Source organism: Phoca vitulina, unplaced genomic scaffold (assembly GCF_004348235.1).
Source record: "Phoca vitulina isolate PV1807 unplaced genomic scaffold, GSC_HSeal_1.0 scaffold223, whole genome shotgun sequence".
Lineage (NCBI taxonomy): Eukaryota > Metazoa > Chordata > Mammalia > Carnivora > Phocidae > Phoca > Phoca vitulina.
The window spans coordinates 1,157-27,562 of NW_022589919.1; the positions used below are offsets into that span (position 1 = coordinate 1,157).

The window sequence follows — 26,406 nt, forward strand, 5'->3', positions numbered from 1 at the left end:
AAGGCTGTCTAGGGTAATAATTTAAGATCATGAGCTTTAGCACTTAAACTGTCATTAAGGCTTTTTGGATAGGAATTCTGTTTATTAATCATACCACATGCTTGTGAGCTCCTAGCTCCCGGTAGAATATTAGTAGCTGGGTGGGGGCTCCCTCAAAACTTGTAAGTAACTGAAGATAATGATTTTATTCATTTAGGCCTCTGATGGTTTATGTAACTGTTCTATAGATCTTCAGCATTCTTCTCAAAAGTAATAGGCCAAGGCTTTGCACCCATTTAGTATGTTACTACCTAGTGGTAGCCATTGCTCGGTAAGTAGGACTTAATTTTCTTTCAGCTAAAGAAAGGGTTTTAAGTAACTTGCGGAAGCATGAGGCTCCCCAGCCTCCCCTTGACCTGCACCCAGTGAAGCCTCCTGTGCCAGTCATTTCCTCAGCCGTGCTCCTGAGTCAGAAGGATGCCACCCAGCTGGTGCGCACGGACCTGAATGTGTTACAGCAGCAGGCCAGGTAAGACCATGAGACCTCCAGGGCCGTGCCTTTGTGCTCGCTGCTGTGACAGCTTGGATGACTGCGTACCTAGAAGGGCTTCCTCATCAGCCACCTCTCCGTGAGGGTAATTTGACCAGGCTAGCCCAGTCAGTTACCTCAGCTAACCAAGTTGTGACAAGTCTCTTAATTTTACATTGAAATGATGTGGTGCTTACATGGACGATAAATTTTACATTTCCTATGGTGGCATTTCTGAGTGTCAGCGGTGCCAGCCAAGTGTTTCTTAAGCTTCTCCTGAGGAGACTTTCTGATATTGGAAAGATGGTGTTAAAAGGGTATCCAGTGAGATTTGCTTTCTTTTGTCACTGCTTCGCTCCCTAACTCTTCATGTTCTTTAACAAATTGCCACAGGCGCTTGATCAGAGTGTGGGAAAGTCATTTAGTGCTCTGAGTTGAAGTAGATACAGAATGATCAACTCTTGAAGGTTTGATTCTTGCTTGCTGTCTTGTGAGAAGGAGTGTGTGTGGAGTGAGTCTGTTTTATAAAGTAAAAGAGTCTTATCTTTGCAAAGACCATGGGAATCTATCTCTTACTGGCTTTTGTTTCCTTGGCTGTTTTTGGTCCAGGTATTTATTGTGTGTGTGTGCGCGCGTGCGCACGCGCGCCCCTGGCCCCACCAGCGCATGCGTACACACACGTAACAGTATCGACACCCATGTAAAAAGTTAGCTTCCTCCATCTTTGACAGTTCAGTTTGAGTTGCTAATACCTAAGAAATCACTGGTGCTTAGAAGTAAGGTACCCCTTTAGGAATGTTTTAATCAGGATGAAATACTCATTTGGTCTTGTTTATTTAAGGGTCTGTGAAAAAAACATTATTAATGTAATACAGATTCTAAATGAAGCTTTGTTCCTGGCTAAAAAGTCGTCCCACTTTCCCTTCTTTTCTTAACTTTCTTATCAAGGAAAAGAGAGGATTTACACACACCTTTGGTCTTTTGCTCCTGTAGAATACTAGGTCTTGTTGCTCTCTAGTGTAGGCTGGGGGTAACCGGAAGCCTTTATCACTTACCATGAAACCCTTCCTAAGCCGTTCTTCTACCTCCTGATGATGTTTTCCAGAACTGCAGCTCTTCGAGAATCCCAGCAGGTTGCCCTGGAGAGTGAGCTGTTGGACACAATGCCCAAACAGTACGTGAACAGGGAAGAACAGGCCACTCTGCATTTGGAGTGTAGAGGTAGTAGCGGTAAGAAATGCCAAGGACCAGCCGTTGTCACAGTTCAGGTAAGATTGTGGAAGCTTCTTCATGATTCACCGAATTTTTAATTGAGTCCCTAATATTGGCATATTGTTGAGAGAGACAGCAAGAAGTTCATAGCACATGATTCACGTCCCAAAACATTGAATAGTTTTGTGGGGGGGTGACGGCCCACACGGAGCTAATCATGTATTTCCGTAGTGCTAATGTGTCCTGCAAGACAAATTCACAGAAAAGCAGTTAACTGAGAAGATTCTTAGAGAGAGGGGCTCACACTGGTCCTTAGAAGACTTTGATGATGACGGTTTGGAGTCACTGGGAAGGAATGTGGGAATGGAGTTTTCTGGACATAGTTTAGGGGGCACCGGCTAGGTCAGTCTACTTCAGGTGGTTTCTGGCTGTGGTGGTGGGAATTCATATCAGAAAGGTTGGGGTTTACATCGGAAAAGAGGATCCTTTGGGAGCTCCAGCCGTGTGCTCTGGCCAGTGGGGAGCCACTGAAGACAGACGTGGAGGGCCGTGTGGAAAGCAGGTCAGTTGGGTGGAGCTTGCCAGGAGGCAGAAAGAAAGAGATGTGCAACTGTAAGATTAGGAATTCAGCCGCCTCTTAGAGTCAGCTTCTTGGGTTGGAAAAACAGGCTCAAGTTGGGTCTGTGACATCGTAAGGACGTCAGGGTGGAGCTTAGCTTTAGCCAGCACTGTCTAAACACGCTGCAGAACTTACTTTATCCTCCCCACAACCCTGTGAGGTGGGTATTCTTGTTATCTCCAGGAAATAAAGGCACAGAGAAGTTAAGCACACACCCGAAGTGGCACAGCCGCTGAGTGGCAGAACCAGGAAGGCCCGGGCAGTGTGGCTGCAGAGCGCCGCTCCCCCCCGCTGCACCCGAGTCCTGTGCGAGGGCCTTCAGGTCCCCAGAGCCGGGAAAGAACCACTCAGAGATAGACTGCCTGTTGCCTGACTCCATTTGCACAAACATGGCTCCTATTCTTTTGTTACCTTTTAGAAATTAGGGAAAATTTCTTTTACTGACTCTTGATTGTCTTTCCAGAATTTCCTTTTGTTCTAATCCACATTTGAGCAGTTCTGATGTATTCCTGATCAGTCTCCTTGGGAGCCTGTTTTCCCTAAAATGACTCCTCTGAAGTAACTTTTATACTTGTATTTTTCATTACCTTTAAAATTTGTTTCTGATAAAATAATATCTTTGTATGCATCTAAAGTTCAGAAGTTTGTTCTGGGATGGGAGACTTCTAAACACTGAGTAATGTATTTGGCCAGGTGCTTTATAAAGTTAATTTTCTTTCAGTGTAATTTTCCCCTCAGTTACAAATACTTTAGTAAGACTAGGTAGGAGCATTTAAGAAGGATCACTTGCTAAAGGAATAGTGCTGGAAGACAAGTCTGTCAGTTTCGGATGGAGTTTGAATTGGTGTGAAAAAAGCTGAAATGTATCCAGTTCTAATTAAAAAGGGTGTCTTTCAATCTGTGCCTTCACAAATACGGTATTTTTCCATATTTTGGAATTACATATCTTTGCCAGGCTGTTAATTCTATACAGAGAGGGGAAGTCTCCTCCGATGCATTTTTGTAAATGACTGGGTGAAGTGAGTACAAAAATGTTTTCCCAGTTCTGGCCAGTAGCTTGCTCTGTGAAGAGTTGTGAATATTTGCTGCCCCAGCCAAAGAACACGTCTCTTTGCCTGACCTGTTAACTCTCGGGGTCTTGCGGTGGAAAATACCACCAGGCAGACTTGGGAGCTTTAGCTCCCAGCCTACAGTGACTTGGCGCTTTTCCTTTCCTGAAGTAGTCTTGATTTGTCTGAACCCTTGAATTGAAATTTCTTTACAAACTTTTGCTTTGTTGATTCTGAAATAGAAAGGCATACCTTTCCTAAAATTCCTTCAAAGTGATTTTGATTAGAGGGAGATTGGAAAGCAGATGATTTATGATAAGAATTAAAATGAATATGGTTTAGATTTTATTTTTACAAACAAATAAAAATATTTCTTTCTTTTCTCAAAAGAAAAATTGGTAGATGCTAAGATTGCTTAAAGAAAGGAAGCAAAAAGAGAGGAGAGGGGGGAAAAAGATTTTATAGAAGCCTAAAGAATGTGAAAAAATAGCTGTGTTTTGTGGCCATAATCTCATTAGAAATATCCAAGTTTTCTTAAAGCACACGCTCTGATTTTCTGCTGGCCTTACTAGTTTGCCCAGTGCTCTTCCTTTCAGTTCCATTTGGGAAGACCTAGAAACTTGGGAACCCCCACTGATGGCTCCTAGAAGTACCAATATCGACACGGTATCTACTTCAGCCATTATTTTGCCTGGTGATGCAGATCTGCCAGGGAAATTAAAAATGTGAGGATAGTGAGCAGCTTTTGTAATCTGATTCAAGTAAGATTTCTTTGGAAAGTTATATAGAAATTGCTAACTAAGTCTATCCTAGGCAGTACTTGCTGGTTGATACTTCCAGGAATTGAAGACAAAAAAATTTTTTTGGCTACTCCTTGATAGCTAAGAGCAAGGTAGAAGAAAGTTGAAACTCTAGCTGTCATGAAGTTGGGGCATTATCTAATTGATGCAAGTCAGTTAGATTCGCTCTGAGTTTTGGTCAGAGATTGTACTTGAGTCTAAAGCTGTCTCTTACACAAATGGATGACTTTGGTTATGGATGTCGGGGTAGGGAAGGTGAGTTCTGACTGTTTAGGACTCATCATGGAACTGCCACTGGGAGAGCATATGCCATACAGAAGGTAGATTGTTATTCTTATACAGAGAATTGTAGCCCCTCTGTGTCTGTGTGTCCAGGGACCACTTTATGGCTATATCCAGTAGTTTTGATCCTGTTTAACATAATTCTATCATCTGGCGATGCTGAACGTCATGAGGTCTCTTCTAGTCCCTCCAGATCACTAGCCACTTTGCAGGTTCTGTCCAGGGTTCCTCTTCATCAACTCAACCCTTAGATTGCTGGTTGTGAGTTGCGCTTCCCCTGATCCCCTCCGTCATTGTGACATTAGCGGCTTTTGCCTACTATTTGTGTTGGAGTTGCTAATCTAGTGTGGGTGTGTGAATGGTCTTCAGTGGGTCAGTGAAGTCCCTGAAAGTATATGGAAATTTTTTTTCTGGAGAGTTCATAACTTCAGTAGATCCTCAGTAATCCATGACCCCCAAAGGGCTAACCCATATGTTGATGACTCCTGTTCTGCTTTTCTAGTCCAGAATTCTCTGAGTTCCAAATCTAGATTTCTACTTGCCTATGTAATGTTCTGTGAATGTCCAAAGATACCTCAAACTCCACAGGTCCCAAACTAATCCCACTTGGACCCTCCAAACCAGTTTTTCCTGTAACAGGAAATGGGGACCTAGGCATCAGTGTCATCGCCCCACCCTCATACGTCCCATCTAGTTACTTTCCAAGTCCTCCCGGCTCTGCTTCTGAAATGACTTTACATTTGTTTTCTTTCTCTTCGTTCCCATTGCCCCCAGGTAGCCCCGCATCACTTCTCCCCTGAACCATTACGTAAGGCTTCCTGTCCATAGACTCTCATCCTGTCCAGTCTGTTTTCCATTCTGCCACCATTCATCTTTTTATTTTTTTTATTTTTATTTTTTATTTTTTTAAAGATTTTATTTATTTATTTGACAGAGACACAGCGAGAGAGGGAACACAAGCAGGGTGAGTGGGAGAGGGAGAAGCAGACCTCCCGCGGAGCAGGGAACCCGATGTGGGGCTCAATCCCAGGACCCTGGGATCATGACCTGAGCCGAAGGCAGACGCTTAACGACTGAGCCACCCAGGCGCCCCACCATTCATCTTTTTAAACACAAAGCTCATCGCATTTGCAGGCTGACAACCAACATTGGCTCTCCAGTATCTATAAGGAATAGGACTCTTGGGACCCCCGTAATCTGTTCTTCATCAGTTTCTAGTGGCATCATTTACCCTTTCCTGATCCCTAAACATTGTTTTCTAGCCACTCAGGCTTTTTCCATTCTCTAAACATGACATGCACATTCCTACCTTCTGTCTTAGGCATGCGCTACTTGTCCCACGCTCCTGTTGTCGCATGAGAGCTCCTTCCTCTCATCCTTCCAGTCTGGGGTCAGGCAGTACGTCTTGAGGTCCTAGCCCCTCTAGTCAGATTGAGGTAGTCTCTCGTAGCAGCTCGTGCATAAATGCTGTGGTAGTCGCCTGCTGTCTTTCCTGCCAGTCTGTGAACTCCTCGGGGGTAGAGTTCCTGTCCTTAGTCGTCTGTGTTCCTGTACCATCGAGCATGGCTCCTGGAACATAATAGGTGCCCTTTCACGGCCCTGAATGAGTCCATGAAAACCACCAGCACATCACTCATTAGGCTGAGTTACAACTTGTTTTGCATTATGATCACCTCTGTCGCTGTGACTAGATTCTGAGTTCTGTGTGTCCGGGACCTTGTCTTACTCGTGTTTCTGTTGTCAGTGGCTCAGTCAGTGCCATAGAACTGAGGTGTTTGAAGGAGCAAACAACTGCAGATTTATACTCTTCACAAGTAAGATTTTAACTACCCTCAGGAATTTTGTAGATATTATTTGGCTGGAAGTTGGAACTTGTTCCTACTAGAAATTAGCAGTCACTCTTTGACTGTGTTTACCTTAGGCCAATTTATTGCTCAGTTGGCCGACTTAATGCTTTCCATACAAAATCTCGACTTAAGCACCACACTGCTGCGCTTTTTGCTCTAATACAAACGTCTCCTGGGCATTCCATCTTGGAAAGTGATAAGGATGGTCATACTTCAGTATATTACATTATTTCCCAGCTCTGTTCAGTATTTCTTCTTATCACTTGCTGGGGCACTCCCATATCCCAGGTAACATGCTGGTGACTCTGCATACATTATCTCACTTAATCTTCACAAAATGTGGGTGACGAAACAGGTTCAGAGAGTCTCAAGGACCTGCCATAGTCACACAGCTTGTAAGTGGCTCAGTTGAAATTCAAGCCCACGTCTATTTAAATTCAAGACCCATTCTTTCCCACTCAGTATTGGTAAATGAAGCCATTTGCTTTTAGCTATTTCTGCTCCAATTTTTAAGACTAGCTGTATCATTCTGAGAAAGCTGATCATGACCATCAATTTTCATTTAAATTAACAGGTATACCATTTTCTCTCTCTGAGTTGGTGTGATAGGATCACCTTCCCTTTCAGTGATTAGAAAATTCATTGATTGGATCCATTTTTAAAATCAGTTTCACGGACTTTATATTATATTATATATTTATATTATGTTATATATATTATATTATGACTATATTTTAAATATAAATTTTAAGATTAAAATGCATAAGTATATTTAAATGGCTCATTTATAAAGATTTCAAATTATATCATGAAAATATTTTATAGCTTCATAGAATTTTTCTGAGAGGGAAAGCCCTGGAAATTTCCAGCCATCTGCAAATGTTTGAACTATGTATAGCTTGTTAGGGGTATACAAAAGCCAAATATATTTTATGGGAAGTGAAACGTGCTTCTTCTGCGGTCGTCTCTCCCAGTAGAAGCCTCTAATAATTCAGTGATATTCCCTGAGGAAATGGTGTGATTTATAATAGGGTTCCTTTTGTTGTACTGTGGTATTGTGGGGCATGTTCGTGGGACCCAGGATTGATTTATTATCGTGTGAAAAATTTGCTCAGTCCTAGAAATGAAAGATGGAAAAGACCCACTGAAGGCCTCGCAGTATTGTAACAACTTACTTGCTTTTTTCAGCTTTTCCATCGCTTTGTCTCCTTACAGTGACTTAAGTGGAGGGGCTTCCAGCACGCGGCTTTGCTGTGTAGTCCACAACTTCTGGTGATTGTGAGCCGCCAGGCAGTCAGCCCCTCTTCCATCCTTGTGAGCAAAGAAAACTCTCAGTAGAGTTGGGCGCAATGAACAAAAACAAGTAGACTGGGAAATAATGATCATTGTGTGGTGTTTTTGGTGGGAATGTTGCTTTTCCTTACTCTTGGGCACTAGTAGTTTCCACAGCGTGGGGTGGCAGTTCTGAAGCTCCAGTTAACTTAGTCTTGTCTCTGCATTTCCCAATCTGGGGAACCTCTTTCCTTCTCTCTTACCCATTGTCTTTCTACTTCCCTTCATCCTCACTGTCTTCCTTCCTCCCCTCAGATTCCTTTTTTTCCTCCCTGTTTGGCTGCCTTCTCTCCAGGCCAGCCAAGGGCTGTGACCCTCAAAGACCCAGTCTAACCGCAGTTGGTGACATCGTAGGCACAAAACTGACTGCACATGCTCCTGATCACATTTTAGTTTATTAAACATTGGTCTTTTATTTGAAAGATTGGAAATTTAATATTTGTATTGATTCATTATGTGGTTTAATAGAGGTAATTTGATTATTTTATCTTTCATTTGTCCAAAAATTAAAATACTTGTTGTTAACATTATATGTTCTTATTCACTTTCATGCCTTTTGATTCAAACTGACAGTGTATTTTTTTCTTTAAGAAGTTTCGTAAAGCTTTTTAATACAACATTGCTGAGTTTTATGGAAAAAAGTTGTTCTCACGATTGTGAAAGTAGGTGCTCGGCATCCTGTCAGAGTCGTGTTGTACTGGGGTGCTGTGTAAAGCGGAAGAGACCAGACCATTGCACTCCAGGAGCCTTTCGTCTGGAATTTATGATAATAACTCTGGCAGGGACATAAGGGCCTCAGTTAAATAAATTTGTGAATTAAGTATTTATGTTATTTACAAACAAAGGTACCTATAATCATTGCAGTGGTGGGCTGAAGACTGGGTTTGGGTAGGTGCACATAAAGGAAAATGTAGACTGCATTGCTCATTCACATGATTGGGGGAGCCCATTTGAGGAGAATGCAGGATTTAACATTCCTGCCTTCTGAATGTTCTCATCTCTTCAGCATTCTCTGCTGTGCCTGCAGGATAAGTCCAAATTCCCTAGCTTGCTTCAAAGAACTCCCCCAGGACAGGACCCCTCCTCTCTAGACTGACTGCTCTGTGCTATTCATCCCTGACCTCCCTGCCAGGCGGGGCTTCTCCTTGTTGTCCCTGTGTCCTCCTGTCCTCCACAGTTGCTGCCTTAGTTCTATCTTTGTGTTGCAGCCTGGATGTAGGATATGCTCTGCATCTATTCATATCCAAGAAAGGACATTACAAAGCAGTTATCATATAGGTCACCACCAATTAATTAGAGAAAAGGGATATTAACAATCCCCTTAAATAAGAGAGATGTAATCTTAACTAAAGGCTAATCTTTTAAATTGAAATAGATTTAGTTTTTTTTTTTTAAGCTCAATAAATTCTCCTTTCTCACATCTTTACTGAGAATGAGTAAAAATTTTATCAGATGAGCTTCAGGGACCACTGAATCAGTCAACTGCTCTTTTGTAGGCTTGCAGCTGATTTATGCACTTCCTGTATTTTATCTTATTTTGTTGTTTATTTTATAATTACATATCCTTTCTTCCTTTCAGAATGGCAAGTGTTTTATTAACAGCATCTGTATCATGGTCTTTGTATGTGTGGCACCCTGCAGCCTTAGTGTTTTGAGTTGAACTGTGTGTGCTATTGGGTGGGGAGAACAGGGGGGTCAAGCTTCTGGGGAAGATGCCCAACAGAGGAGGGGCGTGGTGTGCTTCAAGGAAAACCTCAGTGGTAGAAGACATTAAGTCTGTTTTTGATGAGAGCTGGGGAGTCCAAACGTAAGTGACAGAGAACATATCCTACAAAAGACTGAACCAGCGATAAACTGACTCAGGTTTGATTCTTCATGAAAAACCTGAGGTTCTTGAATAGTTTTTTGACATTTTTTTTTCCCACCCCTGCCCCATTCAGCTGAGAATTTTGAGTTATAATATTAATTGTAGTAATAATTCTTCATTAAGTACTCAGTATATTTGTAATAAATCTTTGCTGTAGAAACATAATAGGAACAAAAAAGTCTGTTGACCATTTAAATTTTTCTTAGTTTGAAGGTATGCATAAAAATGAAGCAATAAGCCAGCAGCTTCATGTTTTGCGAAAAGAAGTGAAGCAGTTGCAAGCCGAAGCTGCTAAACCACCATCACTTAATACTGTGGAAGCTGCGGTCCATGCCGAAAACTTGATTACGTAAGTTTTGAGAGCATTGTAATTTAAAAATCTATTTTGTTACTACTGATAGTAATCCTACCTGCTACCACACCCCCAGGCACCTACTAATTAAATTAGTACAGGGATCAGCAAACAATGGCCGTTGGACCAAATCTGGCCTGCCACCTCTTTTTATAAATAAAGTTTTATTGAACACAGCCATGCCCATTTATTTACTTCATGTGTATGGCTTTATGCTATAATGGCAGAATTGAATAGTTGTGACAGTTTATGGCCCATAAAACATAAAATATTTACTATCTGGTCCTCGATAGAATAAGCTTACTGACCCCTGAATTATGAGATGACACAGCATATTGAAATTCAATCATGGAGAGATTTAGTGCTTAAGCTTTAGATTATAGTTACATTTACCAGAAAATCATCATCGTCAACTCAGATTACTGAGCAGAGTTTGAAGTGGAATTGCTCAGGGGAATTAGGGCTCTCAACTGTAGTTGTCAGTTTGCATTTGGCCATTGTGATTTTTTTCCCATGGAGCATCTGGCTTACACTCAATGTCCTCTTTCTTCTTAAAGCCACCAGGGCATGACTTGGGAGAGAGGTTGACCCTGCCTTTGATTTAAGGTGACTCCACATTCTAGTACCAGCAACTAATCCCCCAGTAGATTGGGGTGGTGATACGGAGGAGGGCATTGAGTCCTTTTGTAGGTTGGACTGGGGGACCTGGGAAGAAGAAGGAGGTGAGGTGAACAAGAAGTTAATGTTTCTTTTACCAGCAAAGGAACTCAAAAGAGTGTGAGACTTAGAAGAGGTGTCTTTATTCTAGGATCTTACTCTATACAAAAATCTTTTCAGTGTTTTGGATTTTAAAATTTAGAGAACTCAGTGTTCTTGTTTTTAAAAATATGTATTCTATAAGGAATACACAAAGTGAAAGAATAAATTATGAATTACATAGAAAATATGAAAGGGTAATTTTGATAAGGGTAAGAATGTTAATACAGCTGATCCCCACTCTCCCAGGAGGACATAAAAATCATTTCTGTGTATTAAAAATAAGTGTCGGGCCAAGTTGGAAGATACTTACCCCATGGAATATTTTATATTAAAGATTTTATTTATTAGGGCGCCTGGGTGGCTCAGTCGTTAAGCATCTGCCTTCGGCTCAGGTCATGATCCCAGGGTCCTGGGATCGAGCCCCGCGTCGGGCTCCCTGCTGGGCGGGAAGCCTGCTTCTCCCTCCCCCACTCCCCCTGCTTGTGTTCCCTCTCTCGCTGTGTCTCTCTCTGTCAAATCTTAAAAAAAAATAAATAAAAACTTAAAAAAAGATTTTATTTATTAGAGAGAGAGCACTCATGAGTGAGGGGATGGGCAGGGGATGTCTCCCTGCTGAGAGGGAGCTGACTTGGGGATCAATCCCAGGACCCCGGGATCATGACCTGAGCCAAAGGCAGACACCTAACTGACTGAGCCACCCAGGCGCCCCAATCTCATGGAATATTTTTAAAGTGACATTTGTATGGGGCTCTGAAGGACTCTTAAGAATATTGCCTGAGAAGTGTAGAGTACCAGAGAAATACTTGTGAGTCTGGATTCTCCTACTGTAGACCAATAGTCTCACCTACATTTTCCCACAGGGCCTTAGTGAATGCCTACAAGTTGCAGCCTACTCCTGGGGTTCAGAAGGTTGGCATTAGCCTCTTCTTTACTGTTGTGGATTATGTCAGCGATGAAACTCAGCGTCATCCTCCCACAAGGCAGTTCTTTACATCATGCATTGAGATCTTGGGACAGGTAAGGTACTTCTGTGTTTTTTAGCCTTATTCACATCTATTGAGTTCCTGCAGCATCCTCATTAGATATAGTCAGGGTTGACTTCAGGCTTCCATTACAGTTTCGGACTCTTACTTAAGTCAGAAGCCCCTTTGAATCTTGACGTCTCAAGATGTGATTAAAATTGTTGGTATAGAATTTTGCTTCTCATACAATAGATATAAAGTTGCTCATATTTGAAAGTCTCTGGGGAGACGTCAAACTCATATGCTTTTGGTATTGTTAACAATTAACATGATGAAGTTCTTTATTGTTTATAAAACGCTCTCCAGTTCATCCTCACAGTGACTCTATGTGACTGATACCATTCTCATTTTAAAGATGAGAAAACTGGTCTCTAATAGATGAAATGACTTGCCTAAGGAATCCAGCTGGTCAGTGCTGGAGCTGAGCCTGGATCCCATGTGTTCTGCCTTAGCAGTCCGTGTTCACTCTGCCTCCCCACTGCTGCCTCCCAGTTGCTGTTCTCGGTCCCTGTGTGTTTGTTTGTTTATTTATTTATTTGACTTACTGTTAAATATATGGATATTTAAAAAGGCAAGAGCAAGGTATGCATGCATAGTTATGAAATAAGTCGTTAAAGAAAGGAAAGCCACTTGATGGAAAATGTGTAAACACTAACCGTGTACTCTCACCCAGTTTCAGTGGAATGAGTACTTTGTTATTGGATACTTATAAAGAGGTGATGCAGAGCAGATATTAAGATAGATTTTTTAAAGTTTTCTTCCTGATTTTAAAATTGATGTGTGCTTACCATAAGCAATGCAGACAGTATAAAAAGTATAAAGAAGAAAAATTTCCATAATTCTAACCTCCTGAAGATACTGGTTAAATAGCTAACATTTTATTATAGTTTGTCTTGTGTATATGCATGTTAGTGTATGTGTGTACATATGTAGAAATGATACATCATTCCTACATATCGCTAAATAGATAGAGATAGGCATATATACCCAAAAATGGGCAAGTGCTATTTTGTAACCTACTGTTTTTCATTCAAACACAACTTTTAGATACTATTCTGTTAGTAAATACAGACTGATCTCATGGTATTTAATACATAGTGTTCCGTGGTACAGATATATTGTGATGTATTGAGCCCGTGCCCTCTGGATGGCTATTCAGGTGGTTTGTTTTGCTGCAATGAGCCTGAGATAAATATTCTTATACATCTTTGTGAACTCTTTGGACTGTTTTTTCCAGGATAATTTCCTAGAAGTATGGTCGCTGTGTCAGAGGGACTAGCATTTGGTGTAGATTGTCACAGTGCCCCCCTGGGAAGTTTTTACCTGTTGCCACTATCATAGCAGGGTTTGAATTTATTGTTCTCCAAACTGTAACCAGTGTGAGGAAGGATTGTTCTTTTTAAGTCTTGCTAATCTAATAGGGCAAGTGTACTTTGTTATTATTTTAAGTTGTATTTCTTTAAGTAATTGTTCACTTGCATGACTTTCCTTATGTTTATTAGCCATTTAATTATTTTTTATGATTTGCTAGTTGTTGTCCTTTGCATGTTTTCTGTTGTAGAATTTCTGTTTTTTGATTGCTTTGAAGGAGGTCCTCAGACTTTAAACCTAGTATCTGGAATGTGTTCTAAATTGATTTTTCTACTGTGTCATTTTCCTTTAATTTTATCATACTTTTTGCCTTATGGAAGTTAAAATTTTTATATATTCAGATCTCTCAGTCTTGCTTTTTATTATTTCTGCCTGTGATCCGGCTTATCAAAGCCTTCCTGACCCTGAAATTATTTAAATACTTATATCCAGTACTTAAAACATTAGAACCAAGTTAAAACATGGTGAAGTTATCTTGATTAAATATTAATTATTAAAGTTAACTTTTTAGGGGCGCCTGGGTGGCTCAGTTGTTAAGCGTCTGCCTTCGGCTCAGGTCGTGATCCCCCAGGGTCCTGGGATCGAGCCCCGCATCGGGCTCCCTGCTCGGCGGGAAGCCTGCTTCTCCTTCTCCCACTCCCCCTGCTTGTGTTCCCTCTCTCGCTGTGTCTCTCTGTCAAATAAATAAATAAAATCTTAAAAAAAAAAAAAAATGAAGTTAACTTTTTAAAAGTACTAAAAGCACATCTCAATAAAATTTATGACCTAGAGGTTTTGTTTTCTTGACAAAATGCAGGGTCACTTTGAATACTTCGAAATTATGGTAGGTACCTTGCAAATTTCTGGATTCAAATTATCCTAATATTTTAATCTTTTAGAAATTCTCTATGGCTTGTCCAAATCAAATTCATGGATAATCCAGAATTTTTAATATCACCATCATTGGAAGTGTTAGGTTTATCTGTGTTGATTTTAGATTATTTTGATTGTTTCATGTTTTCATTTAGAAAAAGTTCTCTTTGCCTTCTGTATTAGCCCTTAAAGCTTGGTTGCTTAAATAAAAGTTGTGGGGGAAGGCAGTGCAGAATCTGATGACATTTTCCTTTTCTAATTCTTTCAAGGTGTTTATCAGCGGCACTAAGTCAGAATGCAGGAAAGTACTGGAGACCGTTCTGAAGAATAGAAGGCTCTGCTCTCTGCTGTCTCCTTTCTTCACTCCCAATGCTGCACCCGCGGAATTCATTCAGCTCTATGAGAAAGTGGTGAAGTTTCTAAGTGAGGACAACAGTGATATGATTTTCATGCTGCTGACCAAGGTGAGATGTGATTCTGTGCTGATGCCGTCATGGAAATGTAGGATCTGGTGGTGTTTCCCACTCCGTAGAAATGAAGGGCCCCCTGGAGTTCTGTTTCCTGGTAGACCCTTTTCACATTTTGTATCATCTTCAAGCAGCCTGATCCCGCAGCTTCTTCTTGTGGGGGCAGTGGTTGTGTTGTGTAGAGCAGTCTTACTCCACATAGTAGAAAAAGGACTTCGCTCCCAAGCCCTCTTGAGAAACAGTACCGCTTTGAAATATTCATAATAGTAATTTAGTGTATCCTTCTTTTGAATATATCCTGAATTTATGCTGAAAATGTGTTTGATAAATGAGATGTCATATATCAAAGTCTCTCATATTTGGAATAAGCCAGATATAAGCAAATTGCCTTTGTCCTCATTCCAAGTAGAATATTAACTCAGGCCCAAGCAATGAATTTACTTAACCACTTGAGAATTGCAGAGCCTTAGTGATTTTGCCTTCAATTGTATTTCTCTAACATCTATAAATCATAAAACCTAGGCGTTTTTTAGGGCCTAGAGACTGCTCTCAGTCTGTAATGGGGGCAAACATTTTATAGTTGGGAATTCTGGGAGGTGATCGATAACCCCCTGAAGTTTTATTAACTGAGATACATTACTACTGCAGACTCAGAAATGTGACTGTATCACATGGAGACAGTCCCATAAAGGGGCTGCTTGTTTCTGGCACTGTGACCAGTGAGGCAGAACGACAGAGTTCTGATTCTTGCCTTGTAGGGAGAACTTAACCAAACATTCTTACGTTACAGAAAAGCACGCAGAGCTGAGAAAACTCCCCTCTGTAATCCCAGAGGGTGAAGTAGAGCTGGCGGCTTACTGACACCTATTAATTATTGACCTGCATAGATTCTTTTAAGTACTTGTATATACGTTTTAGTTTCAGTCTTTATACAAAGCTGAATCTTGAGTGATGTTTGACTTTTAAACTAAATTTGCACATAGTTTTCTCTACTTCAGTTAATTTTCCGGTGTCAATAAAACTGCTTCTTATTTCTTTTTCTTTTTAGTTCAATCTTAAGCAATGGTTAAACACCACTAAACCTCCTCTGTCTGATCGTACCAGGCTTCTGGAGTCCATTCATTTGGCACTTACTGCCTGGGGTCTTGAACCAGATGAAGATATTTTGATGCCATTTAATCTTTTCTGTAAGCACTGGACTTACCTTCTTCTCTACCAGTTCCCTGACCAGTACAGTGACATTCTCAGGCTGCTGATGCAAAGTAAGTGTCTTTTAATTATAATGATTAGATTGCAGTGAATATTTAATGTGACATTTACCATTCTACAGATGTCATCCAAAAATGTAAAAATAAGACCAGTATGTAGGAGTTTTAGAATCACTAATTTCTACCTGAAGTGCTTGATGAACAATGCCCAAAAGGGTACTGTCTGTAAAAAAGGTCAGTTATTGTCCTAAATGTTCAAATGGGCCCTGATTCAGCAAGACAGCACTTAGTATATGGTGTTGAAGTCCACAGTCATGCACCCACCTCTTTCCCTTGACTTTGCAGCTGTCCTGAACTGGGCTGGGTTAGGAGTGGGCCTGCTTACTGTGCTGACTACAGATTTGGTAAGAGAAGGAAGTTGCTCCGTTGCAATATGTTTACTTTGCCAACTGGTTTCTCTGTAGATCCAAATAGTGGATAAATTTTGGTTTTTTTCTCCCACCTTAATTTTTTTGACTCATGTTTTTTTGCAAGTAAATTTTATCTGTATGTAATGGTAGCCTGTATTTATATTCACCAAGGGAAAGAGCAGTGTTCAATTTTCTACATTCCCACCATTTCTTTTTCCTCCCACCCTGCAATTTTCCACTAGAGTATTGGAGATAAGAAGAGGAGTAAAAAGGTTGTTAGCTTTTTTATTTTGGGAATTTCACTAGGTAGGAATTTTATTGAAATTTGATAAATGTGAGATAGTATTTACTTTTTTCATGCGAACTTCATACAGTTTATAGATGTAATGGAAAACTAAGTTTTGCTTTATGCCACATTTTTGTGTTACTTAATATTAAGAAACCATTTAAGGAATAAGGTAATGATTTTATATATTGAACTACCTGAAGAATACTGAAATGTGTGCTCTCGTTTTCAGAGTACTTCAAGCTTTCATTGTTTCTGTGGAGGCAGGTTGAGGGTGGGTGGAGAATGGGGTAGGGAGATGTATTTGTACAATTTTGATGCATGCTGGCCTAATTTTTGCTCTAAATTTTCAGAACTTGATCAAGTATATATTGTGTTTTTTTCTCCTGAAACCTTTTGAAGAGCTTGTAAGCAGTGTGTATAGGCAACCATTGACTTGCATTTAATAGGAAATTTATACTTACCAGGAAAGTAATTTCAGTTAAAGGCTTAAGAATAACAGTACCATCACTGGCCAATTCCGTGACCTCCAGCCTCCTGGTTTAACCTTCCCTCCCTGGACGCCATGTTGGTGTTCTTGGGGCTCTAGCCTTTGCTTATCTCTTCTCTTCATTCTTCATGGACAAGCCCCTTGTTTTCCCTGGCTTCCCTGCTGTGTTCTAGGTGTGCGTGACTCCCATACCTGTAACTTGATTCCAGGGCTGTGTCCTCTAAGAGCCAGACCACAGTAGCCATTCGACACAGACCCTTCACTGTTCCTTAGACAGCTCCCAGTCAGCAGATTGCAGCTGCCTCATCATCTCTCCCCTCGATCTACTCCTACCAATCTCTGTTATCCTGTGTGATCCTCAGGCCACTTCTGGGTGGAAAGGGCCGGAGGAGGTATTAGTCCTGGCCTCTGGGATGGGAGATTTACCAGGAGCAGAGTGCTGGCTGTAGTGTCTATTTTGCGTGCTGTCTCTGTGTTGCTTTAGGTTTTGCCCATTGCACGAGTGGAGTTTCAGGGGTAAGTATGAGAAGAGAGCCTGGACTCTGCACTTGCGTTCTGCAATCCAGTCTCCCTTGTCCTGTTACTGCTGTTTCTCACAGCTTCAGCCAGGAAAGTGGTACCTTGACCGTCCCCCAGTTGGGGGCTGGTAGGTGGGATTCCCCCCCACCCCCGGATTCCAGCTCAGATGGCTCCAGCTGTGCTCACTCCCAGCAGGGTTACTAGGAACCAGGAAGGTGAAGTGTCCAGGTGAACAGTTCTTTTCATAAGTTCTCTTTACTGCAATCTCTTCACCATAGGTCTTTATGAATTAGTTCTGGATTTTTATTGAATTTTCATTCCTTTGTAAAGTACACACGTTATTTGATTCAAGTTGAAAAAGTTAGTTTGTGAAAGATGCTAACCTGCTGTCTTCCGTCCCTGCCCCATAAGGCTCCGCCGAGCAGCTGCTGAGCCCCGAGTGTTGGAAAGCCACTCTGAGAGCCCTGGGCTGCTGTGCCCCAAACTGCCAGCAGGGGGCAGCTTCTGCAGAGAGCTCGGTGCTTCAGAGCTCTCCAGATGTTCTCTTGTCTGACAAGCAGGTGTGTCGCTTTTGGTGTCTGAAGTTTATGTCTCTGCATTCCTTTTCTGTTTCCTTTGCTATCTGTTTTTTAAACAGTTGGAACACATTCAAAATTTTTACCTAAAAAAGCTGCACTTCTGTGCATTATCTTTAAGAGCCCTGTTTTTGTCAGTCACTTTCTTCCTCCCATGCACCCTTTGCCTTTCTCTCACACCTCAGAGTCTGTCTTGCTCACCCGTTCAAGAGCAGCCCAGACCCACCCTCTGGGTGTACCTTCCCTCCCCACCTTACCCCACCCAGTTAACCTCACACCCCTGGCTCCTGTGGTCAGGTTCTCATGCAGCATCCCACAGAGCCCTCGGTTCCATCAGTGTTATGTGATGTGGGGCCGCATGACAATGTACTGGAAAGAATGGTTCCTCTGCTTTAGAAAAAGAGTTTGAAATCTGCTGATTTACTTTTCCTATGCAAACACCTTTGCAACTCTATTAAAAAGTCCGAGCCCTCCATCACAGTCGACCCTAGTACTCTGCTGAAAGTAGACCTTTAGTAAGGACTCTTTGCCCCGTCATTCTCTTCCAGGTAGTGGAGACTATACAGTGGCTTTCAAACTTTTTTTATAAGCTTCGGTTATCCACATTGGACTTTAAAAGCTTTGGTTTATTCTCAAAATGGAGTCCTTACATGGCTGATATGAAGACACTCTTGGGCTATCTTGTAAAACGGCTGCTTGATTCAGAAATGGCCTGCTTGGCTCAAGACCCATTTCCCAGCAGCAAAACAGGTAATATGCCCTTAGTGCACCACGGAGCAAGGTGCTCTGACCTTCCATTAGAAGAAACTTGAATAGACACGTTAAGATATTTAAATCTTAGCAATAAAACTATATATCTGAGTGTCAAGAAGAAGAAATAGGAAATATATAGTATAGGCGTGAACCCATCTATGTATCATACCTATGTTCACTCGCACACTGTGTGCTTGCTTCAGCTTGTCTCTGCCCCTCCTTCATGGGGCACGGCACACGGAGATAGGTTTCAGTCTCCAGCTCTTTCTTCCTATATTTATCTTATTTGGGAAAGGGTTCTTAAACATTTATCTTTTAAAAAATATACGGTATAAAATTATCCATGACACTGTGAGGTAATAAAAATTCCTCAGGAAATTCCATTGCAGCAAATGATGAAAACATGAGCTTAACTTAGTTACATGAAATGTGTTGTTTATCAACATAGGTTTGTGAGTATACAGATAATAAGTAGATTTTTTTTTAGCGTTATTAGTGATATTGACAAAGGATGAGCTTGTTTCTTGTCTCTAAAAATTTTGCTTTGTTTTTAGTGCTGAGATCCCTACATTCAGTAATCATCCAGCTCTTTAAGCCATGGATCTTGGTTTTAGAGGACCATGAAAGGTAAATCGTTTTTCAGAGATTCATATTCTTTTGAAATTTATAAAGTTCTGATGGTATTTTGTTATGAGGGATGCGTCACGGATTTAATTTTTTATGTAGGGCCATATTAAATTTAGAAAATGCTTCCTTTTGAAGGAAACTTAAGACATTTTCTGCTTGTGGAATTGTTAGTTTGGTTGATCAGACCTATTAACTTTGAAGCAAAACTAGACACTTATTTCCAGTTTTCTACAAAAAGACGTTGAATAAATTTTGGTACTTAATTTCAGAAAAATGGGTGTTACTCTCCTGAATTAGATTTTGATAATATACTACTGTAAAATATGAGACTAACTTGATTTTATCCAGTACCTCGGTTATTTATTTTTTGGAACTAAGTTGGCTTTTGAATTACTGGGTGGCAATGAACCCCTTTCACATGAGTTTGGAGACTAAATGAAAGCATGATGTTATGAGCATTTAAAACAGAGGTGTAGAAACTGTTCACATGCCGGGAGTTGCCTTCTGAGTCTATTTTCCCCTAAAAGCATACAAACAAAGCTAGGTGAATTTGTCAGGAGTTTGTTAAAATTACAACAGTGCTAGATATCACAGTGTTTAGGTGTTTTCACAACTATTAATCTGTTACTGAGACTCAGAAAACATGAGTGGCTTTGCTTCAGTCCCACCACGAGTGAGGGCCAGAGCCGGGAGCAGAGCTCAGGGCTTCCGACTCCCCTGTCAGGACTCTTGGCATTAGCCCATGCTGCTCCAAGAGCTCGCTGAAGAAAACAGAAAAGGTTCTGGATCTTTGCGTTTGCTAGAGGACTATCCTCAATCTGCAAGCTTCAGGATTCTGTGCTGACTCCGAGACTGTTGGCAATAATGCAGACTGCTGTTTATTTCCAGGAAGAATTAATGGGATTTATTTTGATATTGAATTTTCTGGGCCCAGTTCAGAAACTAAAATGATCATATAAAGAGTTTTTTTCTTTGGTTATTTCGAAATCTGTCCGTTTTTGGCCATCTTTCTGTTACAGGGATTTTTTTTTCCATGTTTTAGGTAGACAAAACTGTTGAAGCCACTTAGTGGCACGCGTCTGAGGCATTTGAAATATAACCGAGATACACAGGGGTGTAAATTGAATTTAAAAAGGTGTTAATCTATGTAGACAACACATTTCTGAAACATAATTGCATTGGAATGAAAGGTTTAGAAGGAAAGTAAATAAAATTGTGTGATTGTTATTATGAGCTACGATTCATCTCCAGGAATTCACAGCGGTTAAAGTGGTCAGAATGTGTTTTGGGGCTACATAATACAGTGATCTGTAGGACTGAGGCAGTCCCTAGACTCTGGGACCTAGAGTGATTTAACCACGGTGCTTTCCTTTCTAAGCGTGTGCTTCTTTTATTTAAAGCAGCCAACGACATTACCCCTGGCTGGAGAGTGATGCTGTGGTGGCCTTAAGCATTGTGCAGTTGTTCACGGACTGTATTGACTCTTTGCACGAGAGTTTTAAAGGTAGGAAGATGTTATGTTATGTCTCTGGTTAGTTACCACGTTTTTCCTAAATCATTCGGTTACTCTTTTGCCTCTGCTTTTCCTACTTTGTTTAATTTTATTTTAGTTGAGAGGCAGTCATCTTTGACCAAAGGAGGTCACTGATAAGTTGGTTGGTGTGAAGTTTGTAACCTCTTATTGTTTGTAAGGTAGCTCTGAGCTGCATCAGCCTTGGAATATAGGCAGCCATTCTCTTCAAATATTTCTGTCCCTCATGTTGAACCTCATTCTATCTTCTGTGACTCCAACTTCTTTTTCATGTTTTCTTTCTGTGCTTCATTTTGGGTGAATTTTTGAGGACTCTCTTCCAGTTTACTTAGTCTCTCCAGCTGTGTCTCATCTGCTTTAAAAAAAAAAAAAGCCTTTGGATTTATTTCAATTTCTAGAAGTCATGTTTGTTTTTTTTCAAACCTATCCTCCTTTTTGATAGCATATCATTTCTTTTGTTTAAAATTCTAATTTTTGTTTGTTTGAAATGTTTAAACATAGTTTCCTTTATGATCTGTTTGCAATAACTGAAGTTACTATTGGGGATGGCTTATGCTACAACTAGTTAGATGTTCCTTCAGATTCTTACACTTAGAGGCTTGTTTCCTTGTGGATTTTTAAGTTTTGTATTGTGAGCCCGCATTTAGAGAGATTCTCTCTGTGGGAATTCCGTAAAGACAAGGGCTTGAGGGTGTGTCCTCCAGAGGAGATCTGCACTTGTTGCCAGCGGGAGTTGTGTAATTCCTTGGCCTGTGGTTTCTCACTGTTGTGCTGTAAACAGTCAGACCCCAGGCTCACTCGCCGGCGGGCCTCAGTGATCACTGTCAACTTGTTCCTCTCCTTGGCTCTGAGTCAAGGTGAAGGCAGAGATCTTACCCTGATCTGCTCTTTCAGTGAGGGCGCAGTCCTTAGGAGACTCCTCATGCTGTTAGAACCCCTCAGAAGCTGACCGTCCATGGGCAGCTGAGGCTTCAATGTCTGTTCAGTACCCAGGTTTCCTGGTCTCTCTTTGCTTCTGGTCCCTGTTTCTGGCCCTGTTTACTTCCGTTGAGCGAACGTAGTTCTGCATTTTCAGAGATGTTTTATTCAGAGATGCAAGATTCTTGCAATCGCCTCCTGTTTTTCCTATCTCCAGTTTCTGTTCCTGCCTACTGACTAGATTGATTTTCGTGAAATAGTATTTATATCCTATCATATTCATATTTCCAAACTTTAAAGTGTCATGTTTCTGCCCAGCTTTCCGATATGGCTGGCCCAGTGTACTTCAACATTATGTGATGGTTTCTTCATGGAAACCTTCCACTCCAGCCATACTGCTTGACGCACTATTCTGCGAATGTCCTTGGCCCTCCCCTCGCTGCCCTTGCTCATGCTGATTCCACTACCAGATGAAGCCTCGGGTACTTTATATTCTTTCGCACGTGTGTTTATGTGCATGTGTTTCTCGCCTGCCTCTGAATCTTCTAGCGCACCTCTGCGGTTTGAGTCCTTGGGCAGTAGACACCGTGATGGAGCCCAAATGCCAGAGATCTGTTTGGGGCGGTGGCCTCGGACCCCCGCGCAGGTGGGGCAGCTGTGAGAGGCGAGTGGGAGGGAAGAGCAGTGCGCCTGCCTGCGGTGCAGCTCCGACCAATGGGCGGCCAGGCCAGCAGCCGGCGCCAGGCAGACATTCCGCCCTACCGCTCCCACGTTGGGCAGAAGTGGCCACTCTGTGCTCAGTTGTTGGCTCCCCTCGGGCACTGCAGTGGGTCCTGAAGGAGCGCGGCCTGCTGGGCACCTTCTGTTTCTGACTGGTCTGCCTCTGCGGCGCCACATTCTCTGTGGCTCGTAGTCGCCGACTTAACAATGTGGCCTTTGGTCCTGAAAGACAGATGTGTGTGTGTGTGCAGAACAGATTTAGGTTTGCAGCCAAATTGAGCAGAAAGTACACGGAGTGCCCATATGACCCCCCTCCCACACCTCCCACACACAACCTCCCCTCCTATCAACACCCCCCCCCGCTAGAGTGGTATGCTGGTTACAGCTGATGGGCCTACACTGACACCTCATTGTCACCCAAAGCTCATAGTTTACGTTACCATCCACTCTTGGCATTGTACATTCTGTGGACTTTGACGGCTGTGTAATGACACGTATCCACCATTATGGTATCCTGCAGAGTAGTTTCGTGGCCCCAAGGATCCTCTGTGTTCTACCTACTCTCCCCCTCTTCCACCTAATTCTAGGTGACCACTGATTTTTTTTTTCTTGTCTCCATAGTTTTAGTTTTTTTAGAATGCCAAATAGTTGGAATCATATATTGTGTAGCTTTTCATATGGGCTTCTTTCACTTAGTGATATGCATTTAAGTTCCTCCAAGTCTTTATATGGCTTGATAGTTCATTCCTTTTAGCACTGAACAGTATTCCATTGTCTAGATATATATATATATATTTTTTTTTAAGAGAGAGAGAAAGCGCACAGGGGGTTGGCGGGGGCAGAAAGGAGAGAGAGAATCCCAAGCAGGCTCCACACCCAGCATGGAACCCGACTTGGGGCTCAGTCTCATGATCCTGAGGTCATGACCTAAGCCGAAATCAAGAGTTGGAAGCCCAACTGACTGAGCCACCCAGGTACCCCATCATCTGGTACTTTTGATTGACCTTTTACATACATGCCAGATCTCTTTAAAAAAAAATTTTTGACCGAACTGTAAGATGTAAACTCTAGGTCCAGAAACATTATTCTTTTTATCCCCTATAAGACTTATGCAGTGCCATAATCTCAGTATCTATTTGATAAGTATTGGTTTAATGAGTAACATATGAAATACTAACAGTACTCACTTTTTTTAGAAAGACAAACTTCTAGCTGCTTATCATCATCAAAAATATTTGAGCATCAAATTATAATCACAAAGGCACCATATATATATATATAAATTTTTTTTTTTTAAGCAGGCTCCATGCGCAGCATAGAATCCAACATGGGGCTTGAGCTCACCATCCTGAGATCAAACACGAGCTGAGATCAAGAGTTGGATGTTTAACCGACTGAGCCCCTGTATGTTTAGTTTCTTAGTATAGGGGACAAGCACTCTCTCAGGCTCTTGCGTGTGTATATAAAATAAGAAAGTGGCTTGGGAACAGGAGGGTCCATGGCTAACATCAGGAATTGGTAGCTGAGTTCAAGGAGAGGAAACAGAACTATGCAAAGCAGGAAAAAGCATTTTATTATAGCCTTTTAGTGAGATCTTCTGATCCAGCTCCCTCCTTTTATTCATGAGAAAATGAAGACCCAAAAAGCAAAATGAATTTATCTGAGCTCACAGAACTTAATGTGTGTCTGGGCTGGAACTAGAAACTCAGTCTTGTCCTCAGAGATTACCTTTTAGACATCCAACTATATATCCATCCTTATTTAAACAGAACTATCTTTTATTCGTATTTAAATAAATGCTAACCTTACCTTATCTTAAAAGGTTAAAAACATGTTGATGTTTCATGCTGTAGAATAAAGTAAGGACTGTGAATCAAGGGCACAGGTATGTTGGAAATGATAAATCGATTGCTACCATGGGTTGATGCTCATTGGTCATTTTTCAAAAGCCACTACTAAGAACCACCATCAGGTGTTGTTGTGGGCGGCTGGCTCTCTCTTCTTTGACTACATTCATTTCTTTGCGTAGAACCAGAACATCTGAAAAGTTTTGTTTTAGACTAAATGCCCCTTATACTGGCATTCACTCTTGCGGGCACTGAGGTAATTGATACTTGTGACTTTAATACTGAGTGATCCATGTCGCAGAGGAGTGTCGTTTTAGAATAACTTAGCCGAGTGACAGTTAATCATCTAGTTGCACTGCACCACGGGTTACGTTTTAGTCATGTGCAACATTTCCTTTTGAGCGATATTGGATTCCTCCAAGGCGCCAAATGAATGAGTGCTCCATGCTGGTGACTGATTATATGCTGAGGGCAGCAGACTGGAGGGATGCCTAGAAGTGGGTGGGGTTGTGCAAGTGTATTTGAGTTAAAAAGCCATTTAGCTAGAAGTTTTAAAGAAAAACTGATCGCCCCTGCTATCTCCCACCTACCAGCTTCTCATTCTGGTTCCCCAAGTAAGTAATTACAGTACTGGTCTTTGCTATTAATTTGCCATCAGTTGTTTGTTTTTTTTTTTTTTTCCTGGCACATGAAAATCTTTGAAATTTGGTAATTACTGAGAACCTTAGGTTTTAGACTTTTAGTTCAAATTTTTGTTTTGTGTTTGTTTTTTGTTTTTAAAGATTTTATTTATTTATTTGACAGAAAGAGACACAGTGAGAGAGGGAACACAAGCGGGGGGAGTGGGAGAGGGAGAAGCAGACTCCCCGTGGAGCAGGGAGCCTGATGCGGGGCTCGATCCCAGGACCCCGGGATCATGACCTGAGCTGAAGGCAGACACTTAACGACTGAGCTACCCACGCGCCCCATGTTTGTTTGTTTTTAAAGATAACCCAGAAGGTCTTCAGCTGTGTTTTCTGCTTGAATTTTAGATAAGCTGTTGCCAAGTGATGAAGGAGCCCTTCGGTTACACCTGATGCATTATTGTGAAGCGTGTACAGCCCCCAGAATGCCAGAGTTCATTCTGTACGCCTTCCATAGTGCCTACCGGAGACTCCCATGGAGGGACCTGCACCCTGACCAGATGCTCATGGAGGCCTTCTTCAAAGTGAGCCCTCGCGCTCCATGTCGCAGCCTGGCTCCTAGGGAGCAGCCTGCTCACTGCGGTTCTCAGGCCCGGCTGCAGTGGGTGCTAGAGTGGACTGTGCTCGCATTCTGTGTTGCCCAAATGCTGCTTGTGGGAAGCAGCGTTCCGTGGAATTCATTTTACTGTGGGAGTAGGCAACTGGAAGACATTTGTAGGACCATTTTTAAACCCAGGGAAAGATGTTGACTGTAGCATGGCTGTCACCCCTGGACTTTCGTAATATTGTTGTAGGAATACATGGTTTAATGACTTTGTCATGCTCAGTCTTGGTGTCTCTGGGTTTGCATCTTTTTCTAGGACAGTATCATCAGGCTTCCATGTTGTTAAATGTTCTATTAAAGCAAAATGTAATTGGTACTCAAGCCATTAGTTTCTTTAAGCAGTTACATAAGGGAATAATGCTGTAGGAGACAGAAGTGCATCGTAACAACCAGTGACGCATCATAATCATATAAAGACCCGAAATGACTTGGAAAAATTGCTAATATGTATGTGAGTCTTAGCAGTAGAAGCAATGGTTACAAAAAACAGCCCCAGTAGCATCACTTACATAGCGCCCGGCATTTTTGTTGTTTTGTTGTTCTTAGGTTTCCATTTTTAAAGATTATTTATTTATTTATTTATTTGACAGAGAGAGAGAGACAGCGAGAGAGGGAACACAAGCAGGGGGAGTGAGAGAGGGAGAAGCAGGCTTCCCGCCGAGCAGGGAGCCTGATGTGGGACTTGATCCCAGGACCCTGGGATCATGACCTGAGCCGAAGGCAGATGCCTAACGACAGAGCCACCCAGGCGCCCCTTAGGTTTCCATTTTTTTCCATTTCCCCTTATCATCTTGTCTTAGCTTTTTATAGTCATTTCAGTTTATTTATTCAGAGTCACCAGTACTCTTGTGTTTACTCCTCACTTGACGTCACGTTGATGACTGAGACACCGTAAG

The 26,406-nt window shown here is 41.7% G+C and overlaps 1 protein-coding gene across 1 annotated transcript in view; it reads left to right on the forward strand.

Annotated features, from left to right (window-relative positions):
• Positions 1-405: 405 nt before the first annotated feature.
• Positions 406-26,406, forward strand: part of LOC116629053 (ectopic P granules protein 5 homolog) — a gene marked incomplete at its 5' end in the record, with an annotated part of 46,197 nt that continues 20,196 nt past the window's right edge. Inside the window, 11 exons of the mRNA XM_032399339.1 lie at positions 406-508; positions 1,614-1,776; positions 9,723-9,865; positions 11,488-11,644; positions 14,142-14,336; positions 15,388-15,601; positions 17,664-17,812; positions 18,376-18,577; positions 19,135-19,207; positions 20,611-20,711; positions 25,255-25,430. Of these exons, the coding sequence (XP_032255230.1) occupies positions 406-508; positions 1,614-1,776; positions 9,723-9,865; positions 11,488-11,644; positions 14,142-14,336; positions 15,388-15,601; positions 17,664-17,812; positions 18,376-18,577; positions 19,135-19,207; positions 20,611-20,711; positions 25,255-25,430 (1,676 nt within the window). The remainder of the gene's footprint in view (positions 509-1,613; positions 1,777-9,722; positions 9,866-11,487; positions 11,645-14,141; positions 14,337-15,387; positions 15,602-17,663; positions 17,813-18,375; positions 18,578-19,134; positions 19,208-20,610; positions 20,712-25,254; positions 25,431-26,406) is intronic.